This window comes from Typopeltis vanoorti, chromosome 14 (assembly GCF_054136105.1).
Source record: "Typopeltis vanoorti isolate ZY-2024b chromosome 14, IOZ_Tvanoo_1.0, whole genome shotgun sequence".
NCBI lineage: Eukaryota > Metazoa > Arthropoda > Arachnida > Uropygi > Thelyphonidae > Typopeltis > Typopeltis vanoorti.
The window spans coordinates 5,164,731-5,191,551 of record NC_143562.1 but is presented as its reverse complement, the minus strand read 5'-3'; the positions used below and the strand labels follow the sequence as shown (position 1 = coordinate 5,191,551).

The window sequence follows — 26,821 nt, the reverse complement described above, 5'->3', positions numbered from 1 at the left end:
TTGTACTAAACAGAAATTATAATATGTGGATCGTATATATGCTAAGTACTCTTTATGGTAACACTTTGTCAATCTCTGAACCCCCCCCCCCAAAAAAAATGTAAACTGCAACAGGTAATCGTTATTGCTAATAATACGTGATTTGTTCTGCTATATGAACTGCAGACTTTGCAAAGTATGATATGAATTGGAATCTGAAGTGAACCATATGTAAGAAATAGCATGATTGTTGTCTAAATTTGTATAGCATAATGCGTGCAACTTAATTGAGAGATAATAAAATTTATTTTTTAACACTATCGTTATTTTAGACCACTTAAAAAAAAAAAAGACATTCGCTAAAGCGATTGAATGCATGGCGAAGATTTGGATTTCGAAAGCTTCGCATGAAGGGAAAAAAAAGCCTTAATCATTGGAATGAAGGGAAGATAATGTTCAGCAGAACGAAGGTCGTAGAGATCTCTTGGGAGATTGCGGTCGTAATTAGCTAAACGACTGCAATATAACAGGAACCACTGATTACGGTCGACGTACAGCTAATTACTAACAGAAATAAAGCAGCAGGCTAAACCATTGAATGAAAACAAACCTTCGCTTTAATTCCGCGGAAGTCTTTCTTTTCTCAGCAAGACCAGAAGATTACGCACAAATATCGAGTTCAAACGTTAGCCGTTAAAAAATGAGCCATTTGACTTACTACCTGTGATCAGAACAAAACTTAACAGGAATGAACATGGCGGTTTCCACTTTTGACAACTAGGCGGCGATACAGTCACGATGTCACAAAAAAAATATATATATATATTTTTTTTAACCTAATAATTATTCGAAATTCCTACAAATATTTTGATAACCATGTTCATCTCTTGATTAAAAAGACCTCTGACTAGTGTAACAAGAGCAGAAGTATGTTTATTTAAATTATATTAATATTATGTTGATTAAATAACACATAATTACGAAGACAAAAGTATGGTTTTATATGCGTTCCGGACTTGAAACAAATCGGTCAAAGTACAGATGGATTATTTTTAAGAGAATCGGAACAGATTAACTGTCAGCAATCGTAAGATAATCATAGGATAAGAAAAGGGTAATAAATCAGAAGAAAAAGACTGAAGAAGTTCTAAAGAGACTGTGAGCACACTGAAATTAATTCCTTTAAAGCAGTCTTCAATCCTGATAGATTCTATGGTTTCTGAGGTCCCTCTAGTGGCGTTTCTTGGTACTACTGTAACTAGTTCGAAAATTTAAATAGCTCATCAGGTAGGAAGAGAAAGTTTACTCCTTTTTTTATTTATTTAAAGAGACTGGCGAACATGATTTTTTTTTATTAATTTTAAACTTTTATGCAAATATTTCAAGAAGAATTAGGAATAGGATCGAACTAATTTTAGCGAGTATTTTCAATAACAGTTGCATAGTAAATCCTGTCTACTCACCCGTCATAGTAAATATTCCAACAAACATCCCAATATTGCGGCCCGCTAGCATCACCTCTTCGCTCTCCAAATCGTCTGCTCCAGTTTTCTTCTTTCGTCCCGCCCATATTCCAACGAGGAGGATCAAAACATAAAAAATTATAACAGATACAATTCCTGGAACGTTGATCGTCATGCTGATCTTGTGAAAGACTTACGAAGTTCGAATGCTGAAAAGGAAAAATAAAATAAACCAAAAGAGGAAAAGTAGTCGATTTAAAAAAGAAAATATTAACGAGAGAATCGTTTTGAATTTGACTTAATGGTTTAAACATTCGATACAAGTCTGCCTGTTCTAAGGGATAAAAAAAAAAACCTCCATCCTATGAGACCAATAAACCGTCTTCTGTTAAAAAGCCCTCATAAAAAAAGTTCTTTGCGTCCTGGACTGAATGTTTTTCAACCAAAGAGCGTCGTTGTTATCCACTGAGCTACGAAAGTTCTCATTGAGTGTAGACCACATTATAAATACGGAAGCCAGCAGTCTCGGGTGTCCCTGTTCCGTGAGACTATTGATAAACAACATGCTACAACTAAAGAAGAAATTGGCCAAAGGAAATCGATTTCCTTTGGCTCTTTATCGTAGTGATAATAATATATGGGTGCACCGGTCTGGTAATTCGTTAGTATGGGTATATGTAAGTTCGGTTCACTTAAACCTTGGTATTATCCAGGTGTACCTACTCACTGATGAGACCTCAATAAAGGTCGAAACCGGTCTGGGTAGTGACCTCTCCACATAATGTAAAACAGTAATACATCTCCTAGGAGCTGCGTTTACATTATGAGAAAATATTACGGTTAGTGATTGAGCTTGCTTCACCTTTGACACGAGTTGCCCTAGTGCTGTACCACCCAGGTGTTGACTTACGCTTGGACTCGCCGATAGTTCTTCGGCATGAAACTCTTAGATTTCGATCTCCGAGTTTCGTATCCGGCTTTAAAATAATGAGGGATTTATTATCCCCTTAACCTGAAATCGATTAAACTTGCAAAAGCATTGGCTGAAATCTCCGATGCAGTATTTTTTTCGGCATTTCAGTAATAATATTGAGTACGCATAATAAAGGCTAAAGCAATAGCCTAATATAATGTGATCGAGTAATAAAGGCAATAAAAATTAATAGGATATAAAGATCAGATAAAATGTTAACAAAGGCTGTTTAATAGGCTACCTTAGTCTGTATTCTTACTTGCAGACGTACAAACAATTGAGAATGAATTTAAAATTTGCTCACTTAAAATTATAACAGAGAAAAATTTAATAATAAAACTATTTTAAGCAATAGTATATAAATAAATCAGCGTATGTAGTTACAGTAGAATTAATATTTTCTCATTTTTGTCTTAGTTACATGATTATCTCGCTCTTTCTCGTCGGCTTCTCGGATATCGCCTGTGTACCACGTTTGCAGGTGCAATATCTCAAGATGCATGTCGAAACATGTGATCACTGAGTCAGCAGTCACACAACCTGAACAGAGCACTTTCAGGTGGGAGGTATTTACAGTCTGACTTTGTAATTTTGGAAACTTGCATAGTAGGGAAGAAAAATATGATAAAAGCAAGATTAACAAATGCCAATACATCGTTGGACTGGCAGCTCTTACTATGGAGACCATCCATGAGCTTTAGCCTTGGTTAACCTAGAAAATGGAGAGAAAAATGGCTTCTCCCAAGCTTTACTATGAATTAAATTTAATGTCACGATGTCTGCAATACGTTACGATGGTGCCTAATGATATTGGGATGCTGGACGGATTACCACGTCAAATACAAGGCACCTGTGAACAAGAAACAACAATGACTGGTCCTAACTGTTCGGCAAGGTCAGAGAAATAAATGATACGTGTATTATGATGACCTGCTTCAAACATTCCTGAGTGCGTAGGTCACATGCACAACAAAACAAAAAAAAGCGATGAGTCAGTGGAGCGAACACACACGTAATCAGGTTTAACATGTAGGGCAAATGGAGCGCTTAATTAGACTCTTCGGACTCGTGGATTTAGTTCGTACATAACAAAACAAACGCGTAGCCGCGCACGAGGCAGACGAACGCCGATAACTTTCTTTAGAAACACGCGATGCTGGGCAGGTTGTTTGTGTAGCATTAGGGAAGAGGAATAATCGGATGCCTTGTTAGGGAAGGATGTAGTTGAGGGAGGCTTCCCTAATTGACGGAACCGAAAGAGAGCGACCGGGAAGACGAGAGGGGGGGGGGTTCCGAGTGAAATGGTGGCCAATCGTTCGAAGGTTGTATTTCAACGGAAAATACTCCCCGGACAGGAAGTCGGTAATTGTTACTGAAACAGGAACTCGTTAAATTAACGTAAAATAGTTTAAAATGAAAGGAAGTAAATTGCAATCAATAGAATTCAAGTGCTTTTATTAAAGAAAACTGCCTTAATACGACAGGAAATAATCGCATATTATGATGCTCTTTGATCAGGAACAGGCTTTTCTCAAAGGATCACATTCTCAATGTCCTAAGGGAGAAATAAAACTGCTCCAATAGAGGATTACATCGACATGAAAATCCTCTCTCCGTTCTATAATCATGTAGGACTATTTCTAAAAATAAAATAAAAATGAAAGATTTCCTGGCATTCCACTGCGTTAATCTATTAAACTAAGTGTCTAATTATTAAGAAAAAAAAATGAAGATCTTGAAGCAGTCTTAGCCAGGAGGGAACTGTGAAATTTTTCTGTTACACGTACATTAAGCAACATGTGTAGATTAGACGTCGGAAGAGCTGAGGAAAGTTTATATTTGTGTTGATAACCAGTTGCAATCTTTGAAACGCTCTTGAGGAATACATGCTGTTCCACAGAATGGAAGTATTCTAAATCTACTGAAGAAAATATGCGGGGAAAAAAACGATTCGTAAAAGCGATCATCGATAGATGGCGTTGCTTTGTGCTTGAAAACTGCATATTAATCAAAGAAGAAACAACCGTTTGGATGTCATCGCGTTGTTTAGCAACTTGCTCGCGTTCTATAAAAATGTTACCATGGAACTAAACAAGGGGAATGAATACACCATGACACGTTTGGATTTTGCTAAGGCTTTTGACAGAATACAACATGACAGACTGTTGCATAAATTGGAGAAAATGGGTTTGGGTTATAGAAGATTAGAATGGATAAGAGGATGACTGACTGACTGACAGATATCAAAAAGTGGTATACGGGGGATCTGAGTCTGCAAGGTTTAAAGTAACAAGTGGTGTACCACATTGATCAGTGCTTGGGCCACTGTTATTCAAACTGTACATTAATGATATTGGGAAGGATTTGACAAGCGACATACAGTTATTTGCTGCTGAGGCAAAGATAGGTAGGGTAATCAGGAATGCTGCTGATATGCAGTACTTGCAGAATGATTTGAATAGGCTGCAATTGTGGGCATGAGAAAATGGATGTCAGTTCAATGTGAGTAAATGTAAAGTCATTCACTTCGGCATGATTAGATGTCCAATGTCGTATTATATTGTTGGAATTAGGCTAAAAGAAACTGATGAAGCTAAGGATCTTGGAGTGCTAATAGATAGGAAGTTGAAGTTCAGGGGTCATGTGGCAAAGATTGCAAATACAACTCAAAAGATAATTGCAATGCTCAAACGAACGTTCACATATAAAGATAATGATGTCATTTTGCCTCTTTACAAAGTCTTGATAAGACCACACTTGGACTATTGTGTGTAGTTTCTGTTGTGATTGTGATATATTGGAGACAGTGAAAAGGAGTGTTAAAAATTATATCAGGATTGTAGAATACTGATTATGACGACAGATTGAGAATTTGTACACTGCAGAGACACTAGAAAACAGGAGAAAAAGGGATGATATGATTGAGACTTACAAACGTCTCAAAAGAGTTATGCAGGATTTCGATTGATGAAATTTTTTAGTTTATGGAGAGTGGGGAAAGGACAAGAGGTCATCCTTGGAAGCTGAGAATGGAGGCCGCAAAGAAGGGATGACGGCTATATTTTTCTCTCAGAAGGTGGTGCGTGATTGGAATGGATTGCCATTGGATGTTGTGAGTGCAAGCAGTGTGAATGAATTCAAGAGTAAATATGATAGCTAGGGCTTATGGTATGTAGCCACCCTTGATGAGTCCGTGACTCCCTGGAGGTCTCTCTTAATAATAATAAGGATGATAACTGAATGCAATGTAAATTTTGACACGTTCTCTATGAGAAAAAAACTGCATTCTCGTTGCGCCGGAGCTGAATAGGTTATTTTCTACCTTCACTACAAAGAAATGGCATCGCGAGCAGCATTTACGACACTGCTAAAAGATGTTCTTGGAACTTGCAACGAATCCTTAAAATTCTTTTTTTTTGCAGAGAAGGGATTAGATCATTTGGAACCCTGCTCAGGATAATTAAATGTTTCAAGTTTGGTAGTTGAAATTATGGCAGCAACAACTGAAGCTGTGAGCTACAGGAATAAGTCTTTTAATCCGCTTTAGATTAACAAAAGTAAGATATTTGTCTTTCCCCAGTAAGTTGTTTATGCACTGCAAGGAGTCGTGACAAATTAATGAGTGGTCATCTCCCGTCTCTTATTGATCAGAAATAAGAAGCACACGATAAGATGAGAGGATCTTTCATGTATTACACGAACAGGGTGGGCGAGAGAGCCAAGCGTTGTCACACTGCCGATTAGTGCAGCAGTCCGAGGATTGGAATTCAAACAACCAGTCTGCAGTGGGCGATCAGAGAGAAAATTAACCATCTATGTGTAACAAAAAAAAAAAAAAAAAAGCAGGCGACCCACAATACGAGTTTTCAAAGATGGCGGCGCCTTTGACACTTTCAATCATACTTTCAATCCGACATCCAATCTTTTTGGCAAGATGGTTGGCGACGAGTGATCTCTTCATATGCAAAGTAGATTCTCTTGGATTTTACAACAGGAAAATTCAGAATGATGATAACTGATTACATTTGAAGTACATCAGTTTGCTGATTAAAAAACGAGTATTATTCATACTAATTACTAATTTCGATCGTTTTTATTTTATTTTATTGGATTCGGTCGTTTTTTTCCATAAAGCTGGTCATACATTAATGTTTCATCCAATCAAAGGCACTACTATCCTTCATCGCAGGAAAAATATTGCAAAAAAAAATAGTTTAAGACGAAACGCACTATGAAGTTTCTTTCAGTATTAGAAAAGCTAAGACATATTGGAGGAGGTGAACTTCTGCGCATACATACACACGCGGTTTTCAAATAACATTCGAAATAAAAAAACATATCGATCACACTGCAGTGCCGTCATTCCGGTAACCTGTGGAGAGTCGCACAACAGGGAACTGATCTCTCTCCAATTTTTTTCAACACATATCAATCGACTGCCTCTCGAGAACATGCAAGATCTTCCAATATGCAGCTGAATTTATGGTAACAGTTCATACCGACATAATGTACAAGCAATCACAGGACCTATCGGGTTAGCATAAACTATTTCCAACACACCCTGATAAGAAAGCTAATGATGTATTGAACAACCTAGGTTGTTCAAAGCTATTAGCCAGTTAACAACAAGTATCCAATAACAATCCGACATCTGGCTTCCTGCATACAGCAGCGGAACTATCTCTGTCATTTAAGTATAAAGAGCTAATAAGCTTCATTTCGGCAATGAAAACATTACTTAAATTAAGAGGATATTAAATTTACATTATGGAAAATACCTAAGAATAGCGATCTGAACTTCCTCCACCTTTGCAACGAGTTGCCCGGTATTGTACTACGTACTAGGATCACTTGCATTGGCTAACGCTAGTGTCGCCGATACTTTATAGTTTACTATATTCGGCAAGAAACTCTCTGATTCCGATCTTTGAGTTTCTTATTCGGTTTTAAAACTATGCGGATTTAATATCCCCTTAATTTAAGTAATATCTCTGTCATGTTAAAATAAGATCGCTTAGAATTATTTTCATACAGATTCCTAGCGGCATAGTTACAAAAGAAACCATCTAAAAAGTGAAGGATAATAGCAAGCAGTTATACAGACTGAAAGACTTGCATCATAAAAAGTAGTAATATACTCATACAAAGTAGTAGGCGAAAAACGTAGCAAAATACACTATAACGATGCGTGCATCCTATGAATTAAATGGATTAATATCACTATCGTATACAATGATAAAGTAAATTATTTGGCAATAAAGGGATAACGCTAACTTTGTTTACTTGAATGAAAACGCACACACAGCTAACCATCTTTGCCATTGCTCAGTTATGTTAAAGCACTGCGACGATTCCAACTCCAGAATAGCCGGACCGACGTATCTCATAAGACCTCAGAAAACGAACTATATAAATTTTAAATCTAACCATCAATATAAAAAGCTTCCAGAAGCTTCGACATTCCGGATATATAAGTTGCAAAACAAAGACAAAAATCTTGCGAACTACACTACTCTAAAAGAGAAACTTAGGGGATAATCCCACTATTAAAGGTGTAATCTATTCTCAACAGGAGAGGTTGTTAAATGAATCCATCGTACAATAGCACCATGGAGAGGAAAAGGCCAATAAGAAAAAAAAAATAAGGTCAGATTTCAAAAAGGTTAGATTGAATTTCTTGCGTTTTTGAGAAACATACTCAGGGTCAGCTGTTCAAAAAGAAAAAATCACGGGGAATGAGTAACAAAGAACAAAAAAGTTGTTTTGTGAGATGAACTGTTGTTTGCATTCATGAATAAAATCGACCATGAAATATTCGTGGAAATAGTTCGCCAACGAACTTTAGATTACGAAACAAATTTGAGGTTCAAATGCAAGGTTATTGCGTTTGTCGACGGCACGTGTGGATGGTCCGAGTAAAATAGATGCGGGAGGAAAAAAAACAACAAAAAACCTGCTGCTTTTATGATGCCAGCCCATGCATTAACGAAGTCTATAATGTGGTACAAATGTGTTCTGGCAACACTGGCCACTGCTTAAAAATGGCCGCCGTAAACTCGCGCAGCTGCTTAAGAGAATGGACCGAGTCAGCGGGAGAACACCCATTAATCAATCTAATTTCTCTATTTCTTTCGCTAATTCAAGAAAAATAATTTTAGGCAGATCCCTTTCCACATGTTGGAATAGAATTCTATTTCTATGCAGATCTGTAACGAATTGATAGTTATTGAGAAGTCAAATCAAAATTTCTTGAATGTGCTGAGATGGCAGTTCCTATTGATTTGTTTATGTGAAGAAGGATTTGAAGGTAAAGCCATCCCAAAAGAGAAATCTTTTTTCATTTCTTTGGATATTTTTGGTTTACAAAAACAAGAAATTAAGAAAAAGAACTAAACCGGATCCTGTAGTATATATTAAAGCATCATTGGTTGTTTAAGAATAAAGCTCCGTTAATAGGTCTTTGTGGTTTAAACCCGATTAAATGAGTCGAAACAGAAAGCAGCCACTCGGGATTACCCAAATATTTCAATGTAATGTGGGCAAAAGTAGGTGATATACGCAAGAAAATTTCTTTGATCAACAGTGGTGGCACTAGAGTGGCAGTTGCTCATTAGTCGAGAGATTTTCACATCAGCGCAAAAACTGACTTTTGATAGATTTCTGCATTGCTTCTGGAAGAATTTAACCCCTTAACGTACCAATTAAAAATCAGAAAGCGGTCGTTTTTCTGCCGATTTTTTGGGCCAGTTTTGGGCGAGGGTAATTTGCTGGATAAATTCATCATTATTTGAAAAATAATGATGAATTTGTGCAAACGCAAACGAAATAGCCGATACTGAAAGGAAAAGGCACAAGATTGTCCAGTGTCTATATTGGGTTGTATTCATATGTGAAACCAAAATTCAAAATCAATTTTGGTGCAACAAACAAAAGATGTGTCACAGACGTCTTTGTATGTTAAGGGGTTAAGCAAGAGAGCGATAAGACAGTAACTTGATCAACTTATTACTTTCCTTAGGGAAGAAAAAAGTCAACATACAAAAGCGTTTACTTCCGGACCACCAAGCTTTAAAACAACTGCAGAAACATTTGGCCTTTTTGGTATTCATGCTACCCAACGTTCTAGTAAAAAAATCAAGAGGCACTGAATTCTGTGTTTGGGACTGTAGGGGGAGCATTTATCAAGATTGTCAAAGCAAGAATTAGGAGTAAAAGCAGCACTCGGGAGATTGGCTTTTTCTGTGAGTAATGATGCGATGGAACCATCGTTTGGAGATGATGCACGGCTGATTCCTGCTGTACGTCCTTTTACAATCAGGTGTGGATGTTCTTAGAGTTTGCTTGCAGCTGTTTTGGAGTTTTATATAAACAGAAAAATGGAAATTTGAATGTCCAGTCTTTGCAGATTTGGTGGAGAACGAAGGCTTAGATCAGTGGCAAAAAAGTGAAGTGTGAGAGGGAATAAACGTATCCATACCAATAAGAATTGCTTCAGCAATCCTTTCAGGTGCAAATGTTGGTTTAAAGATACTGAAATGAATAACAAGAAGCATTATTCTTGAAATTGTGGTTCTCGTATGAAGCATTGCTTCATACGAGAACCACACCACATTGTAGTGTAGTTTCACACTGCAATTTAGTCTGAATTCTCAGAAAGCATAACATCAACTCGTATATCAGGAAGAGATGAAGAATATTTAGTGCGCTATTCAGCTGGGCATGTGAACGATTTCTGTTCATTAGCTAGAGCAAATTCGACATCATTGAGCATGAATTGGAAAACATTACGTTTAATAAATAATAGAAATCTGCTAATGCCTTTTATTCCACACAGGGAGTAAGCGAGACTGTTCAGTCGACTAACTGTTTTGGAAACTAGGGGGGGGGGGAAAGTCGATCTCCACGCTTAGCCAAACATAGATAGCTGGCTCAAGTGTAGCAATGATTTTGTGTCCGGGGAAGAGGGTACAGTAGACCAGTGATGCCATCTCGTGGTCTATAACTCCATATATTATTGCCGAAATAGTGTAGGTTTCTAAGGTCGATTTTGTTTTCAGTTTCTGGGAGGAAAACCCCACTTGCTCGTGCCAGATATCGACTAATTGAGGAACTAATAAAAAGAAGGCTTAGGGAAAATTTCCTTTAATTGAATGGAATCGAAAAATTAGAATGGCCTTTTGCTTCAAAAGGCTGAGCGCTATGGATGCAAACGTTTTTCCGTTTGCATCCATAGCGCTTGTTGAAAGGAATCTTGTTGAGAATAGCTATCTAGCTATTAGCCGAAATAGCTATCTGCTAAGAATCTCAAGATTCTTAGCAGACAGCTATTTTGGATGTTTAAAGATTATGGTCAAACGGCTATGAAGATTTTGCTTGCCACTTTCGTATGAGATGGGTTATGAGCCTTCAAGATGAAAAATCTTTATGAAGATTGTACGCATTCTACGGAATTCCAACCGAAGAGCAGCTGGAAGTGCTACGAAATGAAAAGTCAAAGGAGCACCTGCAAATATGCCGCCTTTGAGACGAAGAGTCGGAGTGCGTGGGCGGGAAAACTGCGATGAAGACGCAATACGCTGAATATATTTGTGAAGTGAATCAACTTTTCGCGTCTAATCTAATTTCCATTATTGATTTTTTTTTCATGGCTTTAAGGAAAGTCGAAATTCACGAGGATTCGGAACACATAGCGATGAATCATTTGTCAAACTTAACTCGACACAAGCGGTGCATTCATTTAAACTCAGCTGGATTATTCTTGCGTTCATTGACTGCAGAAGGCTTCCTCAGAAACCTTCTACAGTGTAACCATAAGGCTCTGTGTGTGAAATAATCGCCTTAAAGCTGCATTCAAAACGAAGAAATCTTGCTCAACTCCATGATTACTAATGCACAAAGAAAAGAGGTGCTAAAAGAAACAAGAATGAAGAAAAGGAAGATGAATGTCCTTGAGTTCAAACATGGTTTTCATCCTATTGACCACTCCTATGCTTTAATTCAATATTGTTCCCTGTAACCCCCAATATATCTGCAAGGCAATCATCTAACAGTCATCATCCATCAATGCAAAGATGCAGACACATGATTTGATTTTAACAGCCAGAATCCAAATTGTGGAAGGCTGGACCATCATTTCCAACAGCGTTTTACACTTGCATGGTTTAGTCAGAACCAGTTGTGCACTGTCTCTGTGGCTATCTCAAGAAGTATACTAGTAGCAGTCCCCTTTTAAGGTTCATACATGTATGTTTATTTACCTAAGATATCTCAATGACCCGAATAGATTTTTTTCTGTTTGCAATACTGAGAAAACAACACCAAGTGGATGTATAGGCCACCAAAAGAGAGCTAGTCCCTCTTCCTTGCTTGTTACTTATTAGGGCTTCTGTCACTCTTCGACAACCTTTGACCTAACTGCAAATCTACTTTAAAGCCACAAACCTACCAAAGATTCAAAACATTCATTCTTGGATAACTGACGCTGTATTCGAATATTTTTAGCCAATTCATATTGAAATGATACTAATAAGAATCGACTGTTTTTTGTTGTTCGTTCCCATCCCAAATATTTTTTTCATGTCGCTCCCACCTATAAAAGGTTATATATAAACCTATAGCACATTTACACGGTGGGTGAGATAGGGATTTTATTTATTTATTATCAATTTTTTAATTTTTAAAATTTATTGTTACATAGTCCAGAAACGCTGTTCTAGAAACGAAACACGGAACATCAAGCCACTTCAGGCCTTCAGTAAGAAGGGCGGTGGTCTTCCCTACCCAAAGACAATCACAAACAAACAAACATCCATGTCCACGGCGGAATTCGAACTCGCAGCTGTTGGTTCGAGCTCGGATGCGCTAACGAGTCGTATCCAAGGAAGTGGAGATTGGATTCCTTGCGTTCGCCGCACGAACCTATGCGAATATAATTCGCATGAGGTTCGTGCGTCAAGCTAATTAAAGAGTCATTTACTAAGCTCAGAATACAACTAATCGCAGAAACTATTGTTTCCCTAAACCTGCCAAACCTATAAAACATTTTTCAGAAAATGTCACATTTATCAGAGGACTCAACCGGCCATGAGGGATAAATTCGCCAACCATCAGAAGAGTTTTTTATTTTTTTATTTATATTTTTTTTACAAATGGTGTTTCAATTCAGGTACACTTCCCATCCCTGTTTTGTACGATGGAAAAGTAAGTTTGATGCGTACTATTTATTATGGTCTCCCTCCCTGTTCCCTAAGGGAGAATTGAGTAAATAATTCACTCCCGCAGTCTAATGAGTTACTCAAAGAACTACAAGAACCCTGTACAGGAAATGGGTTTCTAACCAGTAGTACAACTAGCAAAATGACACCTTTAGATAGGAAAGACTCGGGTTCAAATCCCGCCTAAGAAAAAACAATCGTTATACTGTAGATTATATTCAACTGAAGACGAGCTACGTCTCAACAGCAAGTCGGCCAAAGAAAGCACGCAATTTGAAGACAATGCACCTGAGTTATTTCTGTATAATAGTAAAACAACGTTTCGCAGACTGATTTGGCTTTGGAGAAGAAAATATGGAAGTTTGGGATATTAATTCACTTCATAGCAAGTCCTTGGTATATTGATTTCACTTGTTTAAAAACCCCCTTTGATGAATCACAAAAGGAAAGGATGGAATCAGTTGGATGCCTTCATTCAAAATTTGCTTCAACAGTTCCACGAAAGATTCATTCTGGGCGAACATTTCCTTCCGATCCCTAATTCGTTTTGGTCGAGATTTGAAAACATTTCAGTAACATCGAACCGGAAGCTGGTTCGATATTATCTTGTGCACTTCCCTCGTTTAACTGATCATATAAATTTAGTCAACTGGATTCTCGCCATACGAGTCAATCAGGTGCGCCCATACCAGCTTGACTTGCTTGGAATTCTGGGTACCAACACATCGCGTCGATATGCTCTGGGTGGGTCTTGTGACCTTTGTGTGTGTGTGTGTGTGTGGATCGACAAAGTAAGGAGTGCAATGTAAGTTCACTTTAAAAAAAAAAAAAAAAAAAGCGGGGAGATATTCCCGTTTTCTAAATACAAAATTCTAACATCTGCACAGAAGATATTTTCGCTCGTTCCTAGAATTAAAATGAAAAGAGTTCATTCCGGTGGAGACTTGGTTCGCTTTCATCTACGAAATTTCGCTCAAAGATTAGTCCGTATAGTTCGGTGTAAAGAATCAGTCACGTGACTACGACTCATTAGCTGCTTCCACCCCACCCTACCCTCTCTCTTTTTATTCTCATTTTGCGATGTCTGCTGAAATATAAAGTTTCCAAGTATGGCACAAGTTGTGCTTGTGGGACTCAGAACAGTATCGAAACCATTCATTTTTCCCCAATATTCCGCATGGGGAATACTAAAACTCACAAACAAAACGAAGCCGCTGAGTGAATTAATCAATTAAAGTTTATTATTATTTAATTCAAGCTATATTGTCGTAATTAAAATAGGAAATCAATACAGTGTAGCGCAAGGCTTCCTGTAAACAATCTCCCACCCTCTCCCATAAGAAATGTCACTGGAATTTTGGGACTTGCAGCGAATGGGCCTTCAGATGGCACCATTGAAGAAGACGTGAAAGTTTAACATGGGTGGTATTGACGTGACTGTTCTTAGCTGCCTTGTTTTGAATGTGTTAGTTGCCTGTAGCCAATTAATTTGTCTTCTGTTTCTTCACCACCCACCAACAACAACGATCCACTTAAACAGCCAATTTCATGCGCAAACAATTCTTTCATCCATCAAACCCAAAGTGACATCCCCGAGGAAAAAAATAAAAATAATAAAAAAAAACTAAAACACATCCTCGAAGTGAGCCTGGCGGGTGCTTTAGGATGCACATCCACTGAACGATGGTCCGTATTATTCATGGAGTGCACCTGCCAAGTTTCCCATCAGCCCGCAGCATGCGATTCGCGGCGACCAATGCCCCCTGTGCTCGAAACACTTTTGTCCGAGTCTTAGGGAGACAACGCTGATCGATTCTGCAAGGAGAACTGAGGTAGAAAGATGGGGCTCCGATAATTCTATTCATAAAACGAAGCTCGCTCGGAATAGTAATCCGCCGATGAAGAAAGAAGAAAAAATGGACGATGATCCCTTTAAACACCGTCGCGTGTCTTCTCCCGCTGCCCAGAAAAGTTGTATTCAACAACTTCGGATGTGCTTTGATCTCTCTCTCTCTCTCTTTCTTTCTTTCTCTTGTAGTTTCTCTTCTGCACTGAATATTTTAGCTTGCAGAAGACTGCCTGGACTGAATTTTACTCCAAATCAACTCCGATTTATTCCAAGTGAACGTATTTAAAAGTCGTGTTATGATAAATTCTGCGTAACAGTGGACCTCCCGCGATGAGTCTTTGACTGAATGGAGGATTTCGTAATAATAATAATTTGAAATGATTAAAAAACTCTTTTCATTTGACCATTTACAGAAATACAAATGACTGAAAACATGAGTTGAAATTTTCCAGTACAACTGCTCTGAATGCATGAAATGTTTCGTTGTTATTGGCAAGATTACACGAACTATTATTGACAAATTTGCGCGAGTTGTATTTGGTAGTTAAGATCTCTGTTCAAATCTGTAGCGACGTTTCAATTTTGGTTTCCAGTCGGACCGTTTTCTGGTGGCAGAATCAGTGAAAACTAATTTATTTCTGTGTTCAAGTACGTAGCTAAAATCGAGTTAATTGTTATACACCAGCGCCATCACGCGATATAAATCTTCGAATAACATAATTTACACGAAAATATTAACAATTCATAATTCAACTGTTAAACCGATCCTAAGCTCGAGACTGATATCGGTGAATTTGTTTCTTAGTTTTATTTCATTTTTGCTGGCAAAACAATTTCAAAGAATAATATTTTTACCTTTTTTTTTTTTTTTTTGTAATTGGCAAGTGTTTTGTTCGGAAAACTTTTCGAGAGGATAATTCGTGCTCAATTTGATGGAGTTTGTTGAGATTTGGTATTTAGTTTTACGTAAAAATTGTCCAATTCATTTTTTTCCAATGGGATCATTTTAATGACTAAATCAGAAAACAAAACAAAACAATGAAGTTTACATATTTCATATATCCGAAACAGTCCAAGTTCTTGCTCTTTCTTTTTATGATCATTTGTAGTCATTTCGTTGCTTGTTTTGTCTAAACTTCGGCACTGCGTGCTTTTCTGTTGGCTGTTTCTTTAACCACCTTACCGGTCATTATAAATCAAATATGCATCCTCATACGCTTCGTATCCATTATATATTTCAATGTAAGTTCAATGGTATTACAATTTTAATATGCACTTCGCATCCATGATAACCTTGACGTCTATAGACGTCTTGGGAGGTAGCGTGGTTTTTAATCGCTCCACGAAAAAAAAAAAAAAAAAAAAAAAAAATCCTGAATTTGGCAGGTGGAAATAATCGATTTTACTGAGAACCGTTCTCCGTAAATCCCGGTGTGCACCTCTTCTTTCTGCAGGGGCAATGACTGCATTTTCGCGCTTCGTTTTCAGTGCGTGTCCCCCTTATTATTTTATTTTCTCACTTTCTCTTGGCTCTCCTATTTTCTCTCTGTCCATACCTTCTCCCCGTCCCCTCTTTCTCACAATCTGCGTGGCGAACTGTTCCTTCCACTGAGTGAATAACAATCTTAAGCAAGTGTCTCCTTTCATCATCGCCCACCTCACGTATTCCTTCCCAGGAAATCGTAGCCAACTCCCGTCGAGTTAGAGAAGACGTCCTCGTCACAGGGGTGGTCTGCGACTTGTATTTATTTTCGTGGGGACGATAAGGACATTAAGGCAACGCGCTTCTGTGCGCGAACCTCCCTCCTGGACGCCGTGTAATTCCACCTGAGTCGTAATGCCCCCGGCGACGATGAGTTGACTCAACGAATTCCGAATGCGTTCCGATCGCTTCTGGCAACTTAATTTGTTCGTCGTAGATGGCCTGCGGGTCGAACGGAACTCTGGGGGTTGACCGAAGAAACGAAAACGTAAACCCCTCCAGGTTGCGATGACGGTTCATTACGAAGAGAAGCCGAGTCATCCTTCGCCTCTGGGAAGCTCTCCCTCCCACCCACCCGCTCCCCTTTCTCGTCAGCGTAGCCGAGTTCCGGCAGATCGGTTAGCCTGTGGTTTATCGACCGCCGTGTCCCGCTGTGCTCGTGTCGGAGCAACCCCTCGTCATAATCAGTTGCTCGGTCACCAGGAAAAGTTTCTTGTCGCGAGGATGTAGCGTCTTGTTCATAAACACTCCAATCCTGGCTGGTCGTTAACGCCGCTACTCTTCTTGGTTTGGTTCAGCTCCTTCCTCTCCACCCCTCCCTCCCTCCCATGCAGCACCCGCTTGGCAAAGGTGGGCCTAGGAGGAGAAGAAGAAAGCTCTCGGTCCTTGATCTTCAAGACAAGAAGGGCCTACGGAAGGTATTAGCTTCCTTGTTTCTTTTCAGTGAAGTCCGAGGTTTTTTTTCCTGACTAAATCTGAAAAAGTTCCCTTATTTTGACGGCAAAGGGACAAGCAAGAAACTGTCGCTGTTTGTTGACAACTTGGAATAAACCGAGTGTCTCCCACCGTTCCTATTCACGCAGTATTTTTTGTATTCGCCCCCTCCTCATTAACCATTCGTTCGCTTCGTGTCTAATTTCGTCGAAAACGTTCCTCGCAAACGCAATGAAAATGCTAACCACACACACACAAACAAATAAAACTCGCCACGAAGTGGTTTCCGTCGAGAGATGAGCGCCTTCCTCGAGAGTTTCTTCTACGATTGCAAATCTACTCTTGAGAGTCATGTACAATTCGGCTTCAGTTCTTCTACCGGACATTCTGAAACACTTTATTCGATATTGACCCCCCCCCCCTTTTTTTTTTGTGGCACGCAAGGGCAGCAGCAGCGATGAGACGACTGCCTTATTGCTCCGTTCAATAAAATCTTCCAAAAGTCGCGACAATCCTCTTAAATGCGATTCTCCCCAGAACCTTCTCACTACAGCGAAACAACTCAATTCGGCATTCATCAGAAAATGCGGTTCATTCTTCCTCACACCCACTTAATGTCACTTCTGATGTCATTAGGGTCCTTCCTCGCTCACTCTATTCAGACTATGCGTTTTTTTAAATTCTTCTTAGCTAACAATCAATCCTCCAGCTATGAAGTGTTTGCCTCACATTCGAGGCAGTTTCCTCGGAGCCTGCTTAAAATCCTCAGACGGTAAACCGACTGATTGACGGTCTTATATCTTCTGCTTCTTGGCCATCAGATGTTCTTCTTTCCACAGACGAGCAAGCACCTCTAGTTCCATTACTCTAAAAAAAAAAAAAAAAAAGGAACTCGTCTCATACAGCACCCAATCATTAAAGTGCATTTCTGCTTCGAAATTGCAGTCCTCTCCTGCTTCTCTTTTCGTGGAAGGGCATCTCACATCGGTATTTCTCAGCAAATGCGATTATTTCAAACATGCTCAATTTTCTCTCATTTGTCACATATATTTGAACAGTAGCAGCATCAGATAGTCGCTTTTTGCATAAACAGGATAAGTATGTCTTCTAGTCTGACAGCTGAGTCGGGTCAACGAGACTTTTTTTTCCCTCCCATTTTTGGAATATTCTGAGATGGATTTCTAATGAACTGATTTCAATCTTATTACCCACCAGTCACTGTTATACACACACACACACTAGGGGCTCTGTCACCCTGGCGCCTACGGCGCCCAATCCCCCGAGTTCCGGGCTGGTGAGCCGGTTCTCCATTGTTTTGAAACGTCCAACAAATTGTTGTCTCATGAAGACAAACACATTGTTGGACGTTTCAATATATATAGGCTTGTTGAAGTGTGTTTAAGTTGAAGTAGCCAAAACAGGTTTATTTATTTTTTAGCGCAGGTACTTGATTAGCTAGTCAGTGTTTTGATATTTATTTCTGCTGCATATTTTTAAATCACTCAACTGATACCCCCCCCCCCATTCTACACTGAGAACAGCGTCGGTATGGGTGTGCACCACATGTAAGCAACATTATCCTACTACTAATTTCTTATCGTGTGGCCCACCGAGTTCTATATTTTGCAGGAATGTTTTCCTCCGGACTGGTGCATCTGCTGATAACCAAAGAACATAAATATTCCAAGCACGCATCAATCTGATGCAGGTTTATCGCTTTCTTCGTGTGCGAGATATTTTTATTTAGCGACGGAGCTGCCATCAGAGACGATTTTGAATCCAGAGTCCTGATTAAGTATTTACTTAATCGGGGAAGATACGAACAAGACTTCAGACTATTGTAAGATCGCGTTTTTGAGTGCAACCGAGTGGGCTATTTCTTTCGCTTTCCATGACCTAAACAGAGGCTTTCGGAAAATAGAAACCTCTCTCGTTCATATTCGATATGGGACTGAGATTTGAAATATTCATGAAGGCTGGATTGAATCACCATTGTGGGAAGGGGAGATAGGTTTGGATTCGAATAAGCCATTCGTATTCTAATATGACCGTGGGTCCACACGTAGATATTTCTTTGGAAATGTTGAGTAAAAGCCATAACGTAAAAGCAGTAGCAAGTTGAAACAGTAAGATAGAAGCATCCCTCGATTTTAAATCTTCTAATTTTTTTTCTGATTTTTAAATAATTCTGCACTTTATTTTTTTTTTTCGAATTTGTTTTTAAACCAAATTATCAACACTATGAATTAAGTTTAATTATATGTCGCACAATTCCATGACATAAATTATCACAAAGAGTTGTTTTCGAAAATTTTTTCCCTTAAATTATTTTTAGATTCAGAATTCCAAACACCGTTGCAGTTCTTCGAAGGCAAAATTCAACTTTGCGTCTTTTATTTTAAACAATGTTTTATTGTAGTCTGTCACTAGGGTGCGCTGCGATAATAAAAAATAAAAATGGAACTTGTGGCCATTCTAAGCGCGGAAAGAATCCAATTTGTATCAAAATGTCACCGGAGAGTTTGGATTTCCGGAAATGGGTCGCAGGTAATGAGGCACAAAAGAACAAAAGATTTGAGTAGTAATAGTAGAATTTCAAATGAAAATTGAGATCCTGATATTAAAATAGTAAAAAAATACAGAACGTTCTTTTGTCCATGTAAACCTGAGGGACTATGGAGTTACTAGAAAGGAGAAAAAAAAAAACCCGACCTTGTGTCACATGACTGAAGTCCATTGCTCGGTCTTGTGTTGACCGCAGACCGAAGAGCAAGATTTCTCTCAGGGGAACAGTCCAAGTGTCATTTCGTCAACTGACTTACATCTGCTTCTTTGTTAAGACTTCTTTCTTCGCCGAAGAACGAGACGAACCGAAACAGAACAATAGAAAACACGAGTGGTCGCAATACGAAGAAGAAGAGGTGCATATTCTACGGCTCTCGTCTTGATGACCCCCCCCCCCTTCTGAAAATAGCTCTGCTCTCTCTCTATCGGCTAGACCGGATTGAGGGGGATTTCCCTGGAGTGATGTTAGCGCTGTCAAACCACGCAGCGAGTTTCGCAATCTCATTACCAGACGCAGGCTCTCCCGGGAGCTGGTCTTGCAGCAAAGAGAACCTGGAAAGCCCTGGACCGAACTGGCGAAGTCGCTAGCGGACAAATGAGACCGAAATAGCTGACACTTCCTGAGCTGACTGTGGGACACACCGCCTTCATCCAGTAAATACTATTAATTACACGTGCGAAGCTCGACCGAGGCAAAAGGTGACGGTGGGGATCGCAAGAGAGATAGAACAATTGCCGATAGTAATGAGAAGAAGGGGACAGACAGATTGAGAACGAGACAGGTTCGCGTATCTGATAACAAAAAGGGAATTATGAGAAAGATAATAGCAAATCACGAATCTTGGGCAGGAGAACTTTATTACTGACGAGGAAATCCTGTGTGTGGGGGGGGGGGGGAAGCAAGGCCGATACTGGTGCGCCTCTCCCTACAGCTACTTAATATCGATTCCGGACTTTTTCTTCTTGTTTTTTATATTGCAGTTGTTTTCCATTAGGTGTTGGTATACGAAACAAAACGGAAAAAATGAAGCGGGAAAATGCAAACTAGTAGAATAAAAGAAAAAGCAGAAAGACAGAAAATTCTAGAAAGGGAAGTGCTTTGACCACTCAGACTTCGGAAGACAAGAAACGTACGTCAGCAGAATACTAAATGAATTTCGCCATTGATGAGTTTCCTGTGTTGTCAGCACGCAAACTTAGCATACGCAGAAAACATGTTCGTCAGTCCAAACGAATCCACGAGCGCACACAAAAAAAAAAAAGTGTCGAGTTTCTTCGACAACAACGTACGTTTACCATGTGCAACATTAACAACAATAATGCAGTGCCGTAACGATGGCGTAGCGAAAGAGGCGCCCTCCATGAGCGCAACTAAGTTTGGGGCGGAAAACGTAAAAAAATGTAAAAATAAAAATAAATAAATAGATATAAAAGTCCGCTATTTTATATTGTATTTTTAAACTTCGGCAATACACCACTTTAGACACACAAATTCTGCAATTCACTTTGATGGGGTTAACGGTAAGTATTTAACATATTGCATTTAGTAAAATTTAACTTGTTACATTTAAATTTTTCAAAATGTTTGTCATTTTTTGGGTTGGGGGGGGCGCAAGTTAGACACTTGCCACATACCCTCGTTACTGTACTGCGATAATCCACAGAAAACTGAACTTAAACCCCCGACTTACAATTGTAAGAATGTCTCCGTAGAATCCCAGTATACTACGAGACAATAAAATAGAGTATGTGTTGCATTTGAATCAAAACGAAAGGACCACAATCACCTTAAAGAATGCGCACTTGAGATAACTGGAAATTCACTAAAAACCACAGCACAAGATTGGATGAGTGCAAGCGCTGCCTTGGTGATGTTTCCATAGTTTTGGTTCGACTGAATACCACCGGAAAATTTCGTTTATTCTTCCGACATTTCGCTTTGGTCAGTTCTATTATTCCAAACTACGAATTCGTTGGCTGTTGCAATCCAAGCGCTCAGAATCACTGGTGGCGCTATTAGACACGAATGCACTACGCTATTCACATTGCAGAAAGTAGTGGTGGTGTTTGCATCGCGAACATACACTGCATTGAAAAAATATTAGTACATCACTCATTTATAATGAAACATTCTGAAGTGCTATTTATAATCACACGTCGCGTATAATGCTATATGACAGGCCTTCGACTTTACATCAATATACTATAGTCAGTGTCACCGACAACTAACTGACTTCAAAAAAGCACTTATTACACGATTCTATAACACTGGCCGATGTGCGTGTGTGTATATGATTAAAGGATTTTTCCATGGAAACGAGGAATCTTAAAAAAAATAATAAAAATTCTTAAATAGTACAAATAATAATATAATACGATACTGATGCAACAGAAGTGAAAACAGAACATTGAAAAAAGTAAAAAAATTAATACTACATATATTATAAACGTAATATATTACTGTTCAAGCGATAATATAGAGACATACGTTAAAGAAACATACTGAAGAATAAAACAGAAAAAAGGAAATGGCATAAAAGTAAGTGTGCAATGCGTGTAACCAAGGGCCATACTTAGTTACTAGAAAAATATAAATGTAGGCGATAGAGTCACTACAAAATCAATGACTGTATCTGTGAGGGCTTACGTAATATGCAGCATATACTTGAGACAATAATTATAGTAATCATCTTACAATATACGTTAAAATAAAAGTCAACATATTTAGTCCAACGCGGTAGTCTGAATCTCTTATTCTGAGATTAAAGACTATTTCATTAGGCAGTTTCTGTAAGATGTTTGCAGCTAAGTATTCAGGAGATTTATGAAAAATTTCTTTGTTTGACTTGGGAACCACTAGCAAGTTTCGGCCACAACATAAACCATAATCTACATTATATACAGAGCATCTTACAATGTTATGTCTATAATGGAAAAATGCTAAGAATGACAAATAGGTAATTAGTTGAATATGCGAAGAGATTAGTAATGTCTATAGCTCTAATTATTCTTTTTTGTATTCGTATCAAAGGAAACAGATTGCTGTAGTAATCTTCACCCCAACAGGTGATACAATATTGCAGTGAAGAATTTACCCAAGAATCGTATAAGCATCTTAAAAATGTTGCATTTACAAATATTTTAACGTAATACATTCTGTTAATTACGAACCTCAACTTATTTGTCGAGAATGTAATGTGGGAGTTCCATTTCAAGTTGCGCAGCATTATTATCAGCATATTCTTACATCATCACAAAATAGCAAATAAACAGGCGTTCCAACTATATACATGGTTAAAAATATTAATTATTCCGAACAATACTTATGTGAGTCTGTCAAGTTTCCCAAATGGGCATTTAAAATATCGTTCAGATGCATTTTTTTCTCCCATCGTTAAAATATAAAATGATCGAAAAAATTCCCAAATATGGGTTTACTCTTAGGAATTGCTTTTATGGTATTTTAACTGGCAGCACCGGTGAACTGTGTTGTTTATTTTGATGTTGGCTGCGCGTGCTGGTGCGTGAAAAAGAAATCGGAAGTCACGTGAGTATGACGTCATGGTAGCGATGTAAACAAAGGCGAATGTTTTAATGGCTGAAAAAGGAAACTCGTTGAAATTTTGGAAATATACTAGCAAGTATGGTAAAGAAAAGAAAGATTTATTTGGTGGTGATTTGTATGTGTATTGTGATTCCAGTTAATGCAGAATTAACTATATGTTTTATATGATCAATTGTGATACGTAAGTAGCTATCTTGTATGACTTCGTATTAATTAAAATGATGCCAATAATTAAGAAACCAAAAGTGATTTTGTTTATCAAATTCATATTTAAACTGGTTCAGGTTAATCAAGTCAAGTTTCCATGCGCGTCTAAATAAATTAAGTAATTTATTAACTGTCAAGTCAGGTGAAGACAGCGTTTGTATACGCTCAACTAACACAAGTTCAGACACTCGGACTTCTTCTAGGATTAAACTTTGCCACTGAAAGTACCGCAATTTATTTATTTATTCCCAGCAAATTCAGGTTCGTTTATTTTCTTTGAATTTCTTGTCAAACTATACTTCGAAAAAGTAACCTTCCAAAACCGATTTCCAGGTTATCGTTACCTTCTGCCAGCTCGTCCACTGTTTCTGAGATCGATAATACCAGTCATTTGCATTTACACCAACCGAAGTCCGTATTCTGCCGATTTAGTCACCTTCTCCTAAGGATGCCGATGAAAAACTTGCCACGGTTGTGTTTCCCATCATCCCCGTTATTGCGTTTGTTGTGGCACTCACAACAGACCCGCGCCACAGTTGGAACAACTCCATACGCACGCACGCACACGCTGGAGGCAGTTTGATCTACAGCTAATGACCAACTGTGTTTCCTCCGACCTCCCCCCCCCCCCCAACAGATATCGGCAGTTAACCTCGGCCGCCGTGGATGCTAGCAGAAGATCGGATGTAATTGGGCGGCATAAGCATTGACCAGGGGAGAATAGCGAACAAGGGGAGAAAGGGAGGCCTTATCTGGCGTGTTCTTGTTAGGGCTTCGCTCACCCGTGAGAAGGTTAGAGAATGAAGGCTGCCTCGTGCCGTTTCTCATCTGTTTCCCCCCCCCCTTGCGCTGTAACATCATTATGTTTAGCAACGGGCGGACATAGTTAGGGGAGAGAGAGCACACATGGGTAAGTTCGTCCTGCCCGTGATAAATTCAAATCCCGCTAATCCGTGTCCACGAAATCGACTCATTCGCACACATTAAATAAACACTTTATTTCTTCATCAGCATCCGTGTCGTCTTGCATGCGTTAGCACATGAATCCCTCCTCTTTAATCAATGGAGTACTCAATCAACTCGCCTGCTTCTTCTTCAGCAATACAAACCCCTCCCGAATTCTGCTTTCGTTTCTGAATGTAGATTTGATGTGCTTTATCAGGACAAGCACGAGTGCAATGTCCTCGGTGAATGTCGCACAATGCATACGGAAAATGGAAATGTGTCCATTGAAGACTTGGGTCTGCTCGGTGTGATCTGTTTTGTCTCACAACAGAACGTGTGCGTGTGGGATTCATCGGTGTTGTCTAACCAATCCATTACAGCAAAGCCACGTCCTTTGCTGAAACTCGACAGAAAACACTTCGATGGGTCAGACCAATTGGGTGAGAAGAGCTGGCGAGAGATAAAGGACCTTCTGTTCTGCGCACCTCATCTTTACATGCTGAGAATTCTTTCTGAAATAGAACCACGTCTTCGTAGAAGGGAAGATGCAAACAGACGCTAAAAATCTAGGATTCATTTTTGTTCAATTACTGTAGTATTTGGGAGGATAAATGCCTTTCTGCGTGTGTACCTGATTATATCGCGATGCGTCGAATGTGCGATTGTGGCTAACGCGCCAAGACGGCGGGTGTGACTGGAATATCAAGGGTTTCTTTTCTTTCTTCGAAGTGCTAAAAGATTCAGTTCACGTTGCCTTGTTCTTATAAAGTTGCTTAAACTATGAATCTGCATTCACTTTGGAATTCTGAAAGCGCAATAAATTCATTTCTTGAGCAGCCCTTGTTGTTTTCTTCAGTACACGAGTTCTTTCTTAAAGAAATGCACGATTCATTAATTTCTCTCGCTTTTTTAAACATAAGATGCGGATTTTTATTTAAACAATTTATTTCGGGACACGTTGCATATCCCTAGGTCGCAATGAGGATCTGCCCAGGGAAATCACCAATAGAATTACATTAAACCCATTCTTTGCCTAATACTGAATCAATTATTTTCTTCTTCCTGCAAAGATACGTCATTCTTGGGAATAAATGATCAGCAACAGCATACAATATTCTCCATGCTTAATTTAAAAAAAAAACTGTCTCGTAAAGAAACAGGTCGAGATGATTCCAAGAGAACTGGAAACAGGCCAATAAATACAACAAACAGACAACATGTAAAAAAATTCCGGTTTAGCAAAGCAGAGGAAAATACAAGAATGCCAGGTTGGTGAGACAGTGGCGTGTCAGTTGAGTTGGGCCACTCATTCATTTGACGGGGAGAGGGGGGATTAATTAATAGCATAATCATAGAATAATTAATAGCTAAGATAGATTCGAAAGTCTAAGTGGACTAAAACAACCTAATGTTATTCTCTCTTTCCAGAAGAAAATCAGTGAAACAATCCAATAAGCAGTACGCAGGCCACCAGCTGCCTTTGTAGATGCCACTTCTCTGTCGCAACAAACTGAATTCGTCTTTTATTTTCCCATTTCTGTTTTATTCAGTATTTATGAATAGAATATCAGCTCGAAACACCCATTTTTCTCGCATAATCACAACAGAGAGATTTCGCAGGTGTATTTTAGCAGCTTTTTCCCAGCGCTCGGTGTGGTGTAGAGTAACCGGCGTTCTGCTGCACAGCCCGAAGCAAAGCGTTAAGTGGGAGGAGAGTGTAAGCAAGCAGACATGTGGGTAGCATCACACAGCGCGGAGAAGGTGTCAGTTCAGACAGCTCGGATCAACAACAGCGAGTTTCCGTGCGTGAATGAAAAAAGCGAGCGAAGGATTCTTCTAGTGGGGTTCTCAGTGAAATAGACGCGAACCGGCAAGCTCAACATGCCTACATTTATTACAGAATGCTGTAGGAGATCCAATTTGTTGTTTATCGCTCCGAATCTTAGATGCAGAATTGAACGCAAATCAAGTTGGACCATGCAACGGCTAAGAGAGAGAGGTGTAACTGAGGGGTCGTAGATCCTTAGTGCTTCTCGAGAATGTTACTGGTAGAGCTGGGGGAATGCTTGGCAAAGTATGTACTGTCTGGAGTAAACAGCTATTGAAGGAAAAATGTGAAGGCTTTTCTACCGCACACCACCAAAGGCAGAAGGGCAAGTGGGTGTTGCTGCTCTCGACAGGTGGATTCCAGTTGATGAATTCTGTCAATATTTGAGAAACTGACAGAAGAAAGCCTCTGCGGGAACTGAGTAAGTACCGTAATTGAACTGCAATAATAAAACCTTCAGTCACACGGAATTTAATTGACTTCCCACAACGCACCGAACTAAATTAAGCAACGAGATGAATGGAGGGGGGGAGGGGAAGCTACTCAAGCATTAGTAATAAAATTACTGTTAAAGCTCCTTTGCAGTTTTATTTTTAATTTGGCGAATTGATAAATATCAATTCGCATTTCTGAATGCGTTTAACAGCTCCCCGTAATCATTTTCGTCGTAATTAAGATGCAATCCTAATGAGATCTTCCATTAGCTCTTGGATATAAATGACCACGGGATGTGCAGCTACAAAACTTGTCACGAAAATAAAACACGAATTTCAGTAGGGCTTCGGGCGGTTTATTTAAGACAGAGCAAAATCGGATT

The 26,821-nt window shown here is 39.0% G+C and overlaps 1 protein-coding gene across 2 annotated transcripts in view; it reads right to left on the bottom strand.

Annotated features, from left to right (window-relative positions):
- The window catches only part of ChT (choline transporter), a 134,350-nt gene that overhangs the window by 32,912 nt on the left and 74,617 nt on the right, over positions 1–26,821 (bottom strand). The window contains exons 1-2 of one of the 2 annotated variants that reach the window (XM_090404179.1): positions 22,631–22,903; positions 1,443–1,651 (exon numbers count right to left, since the gene is read on the bottom strand). In XM_090404179.1, the coding sequence (XP_090260305.1) occupies positions 1,443–1,617 (175 nt within the window). In that variant the 5' untranslated portion in view covers positions 1,618–1,651; positions 22,631–22,903. Of the gene's footprint in view, positions 1–1,442; positions 1,652–22,630; positions 22,904–26,821 lie in introns of those variants that run through there. The other variant, XM_090404180.1, reaches the window with a different exon arrangement.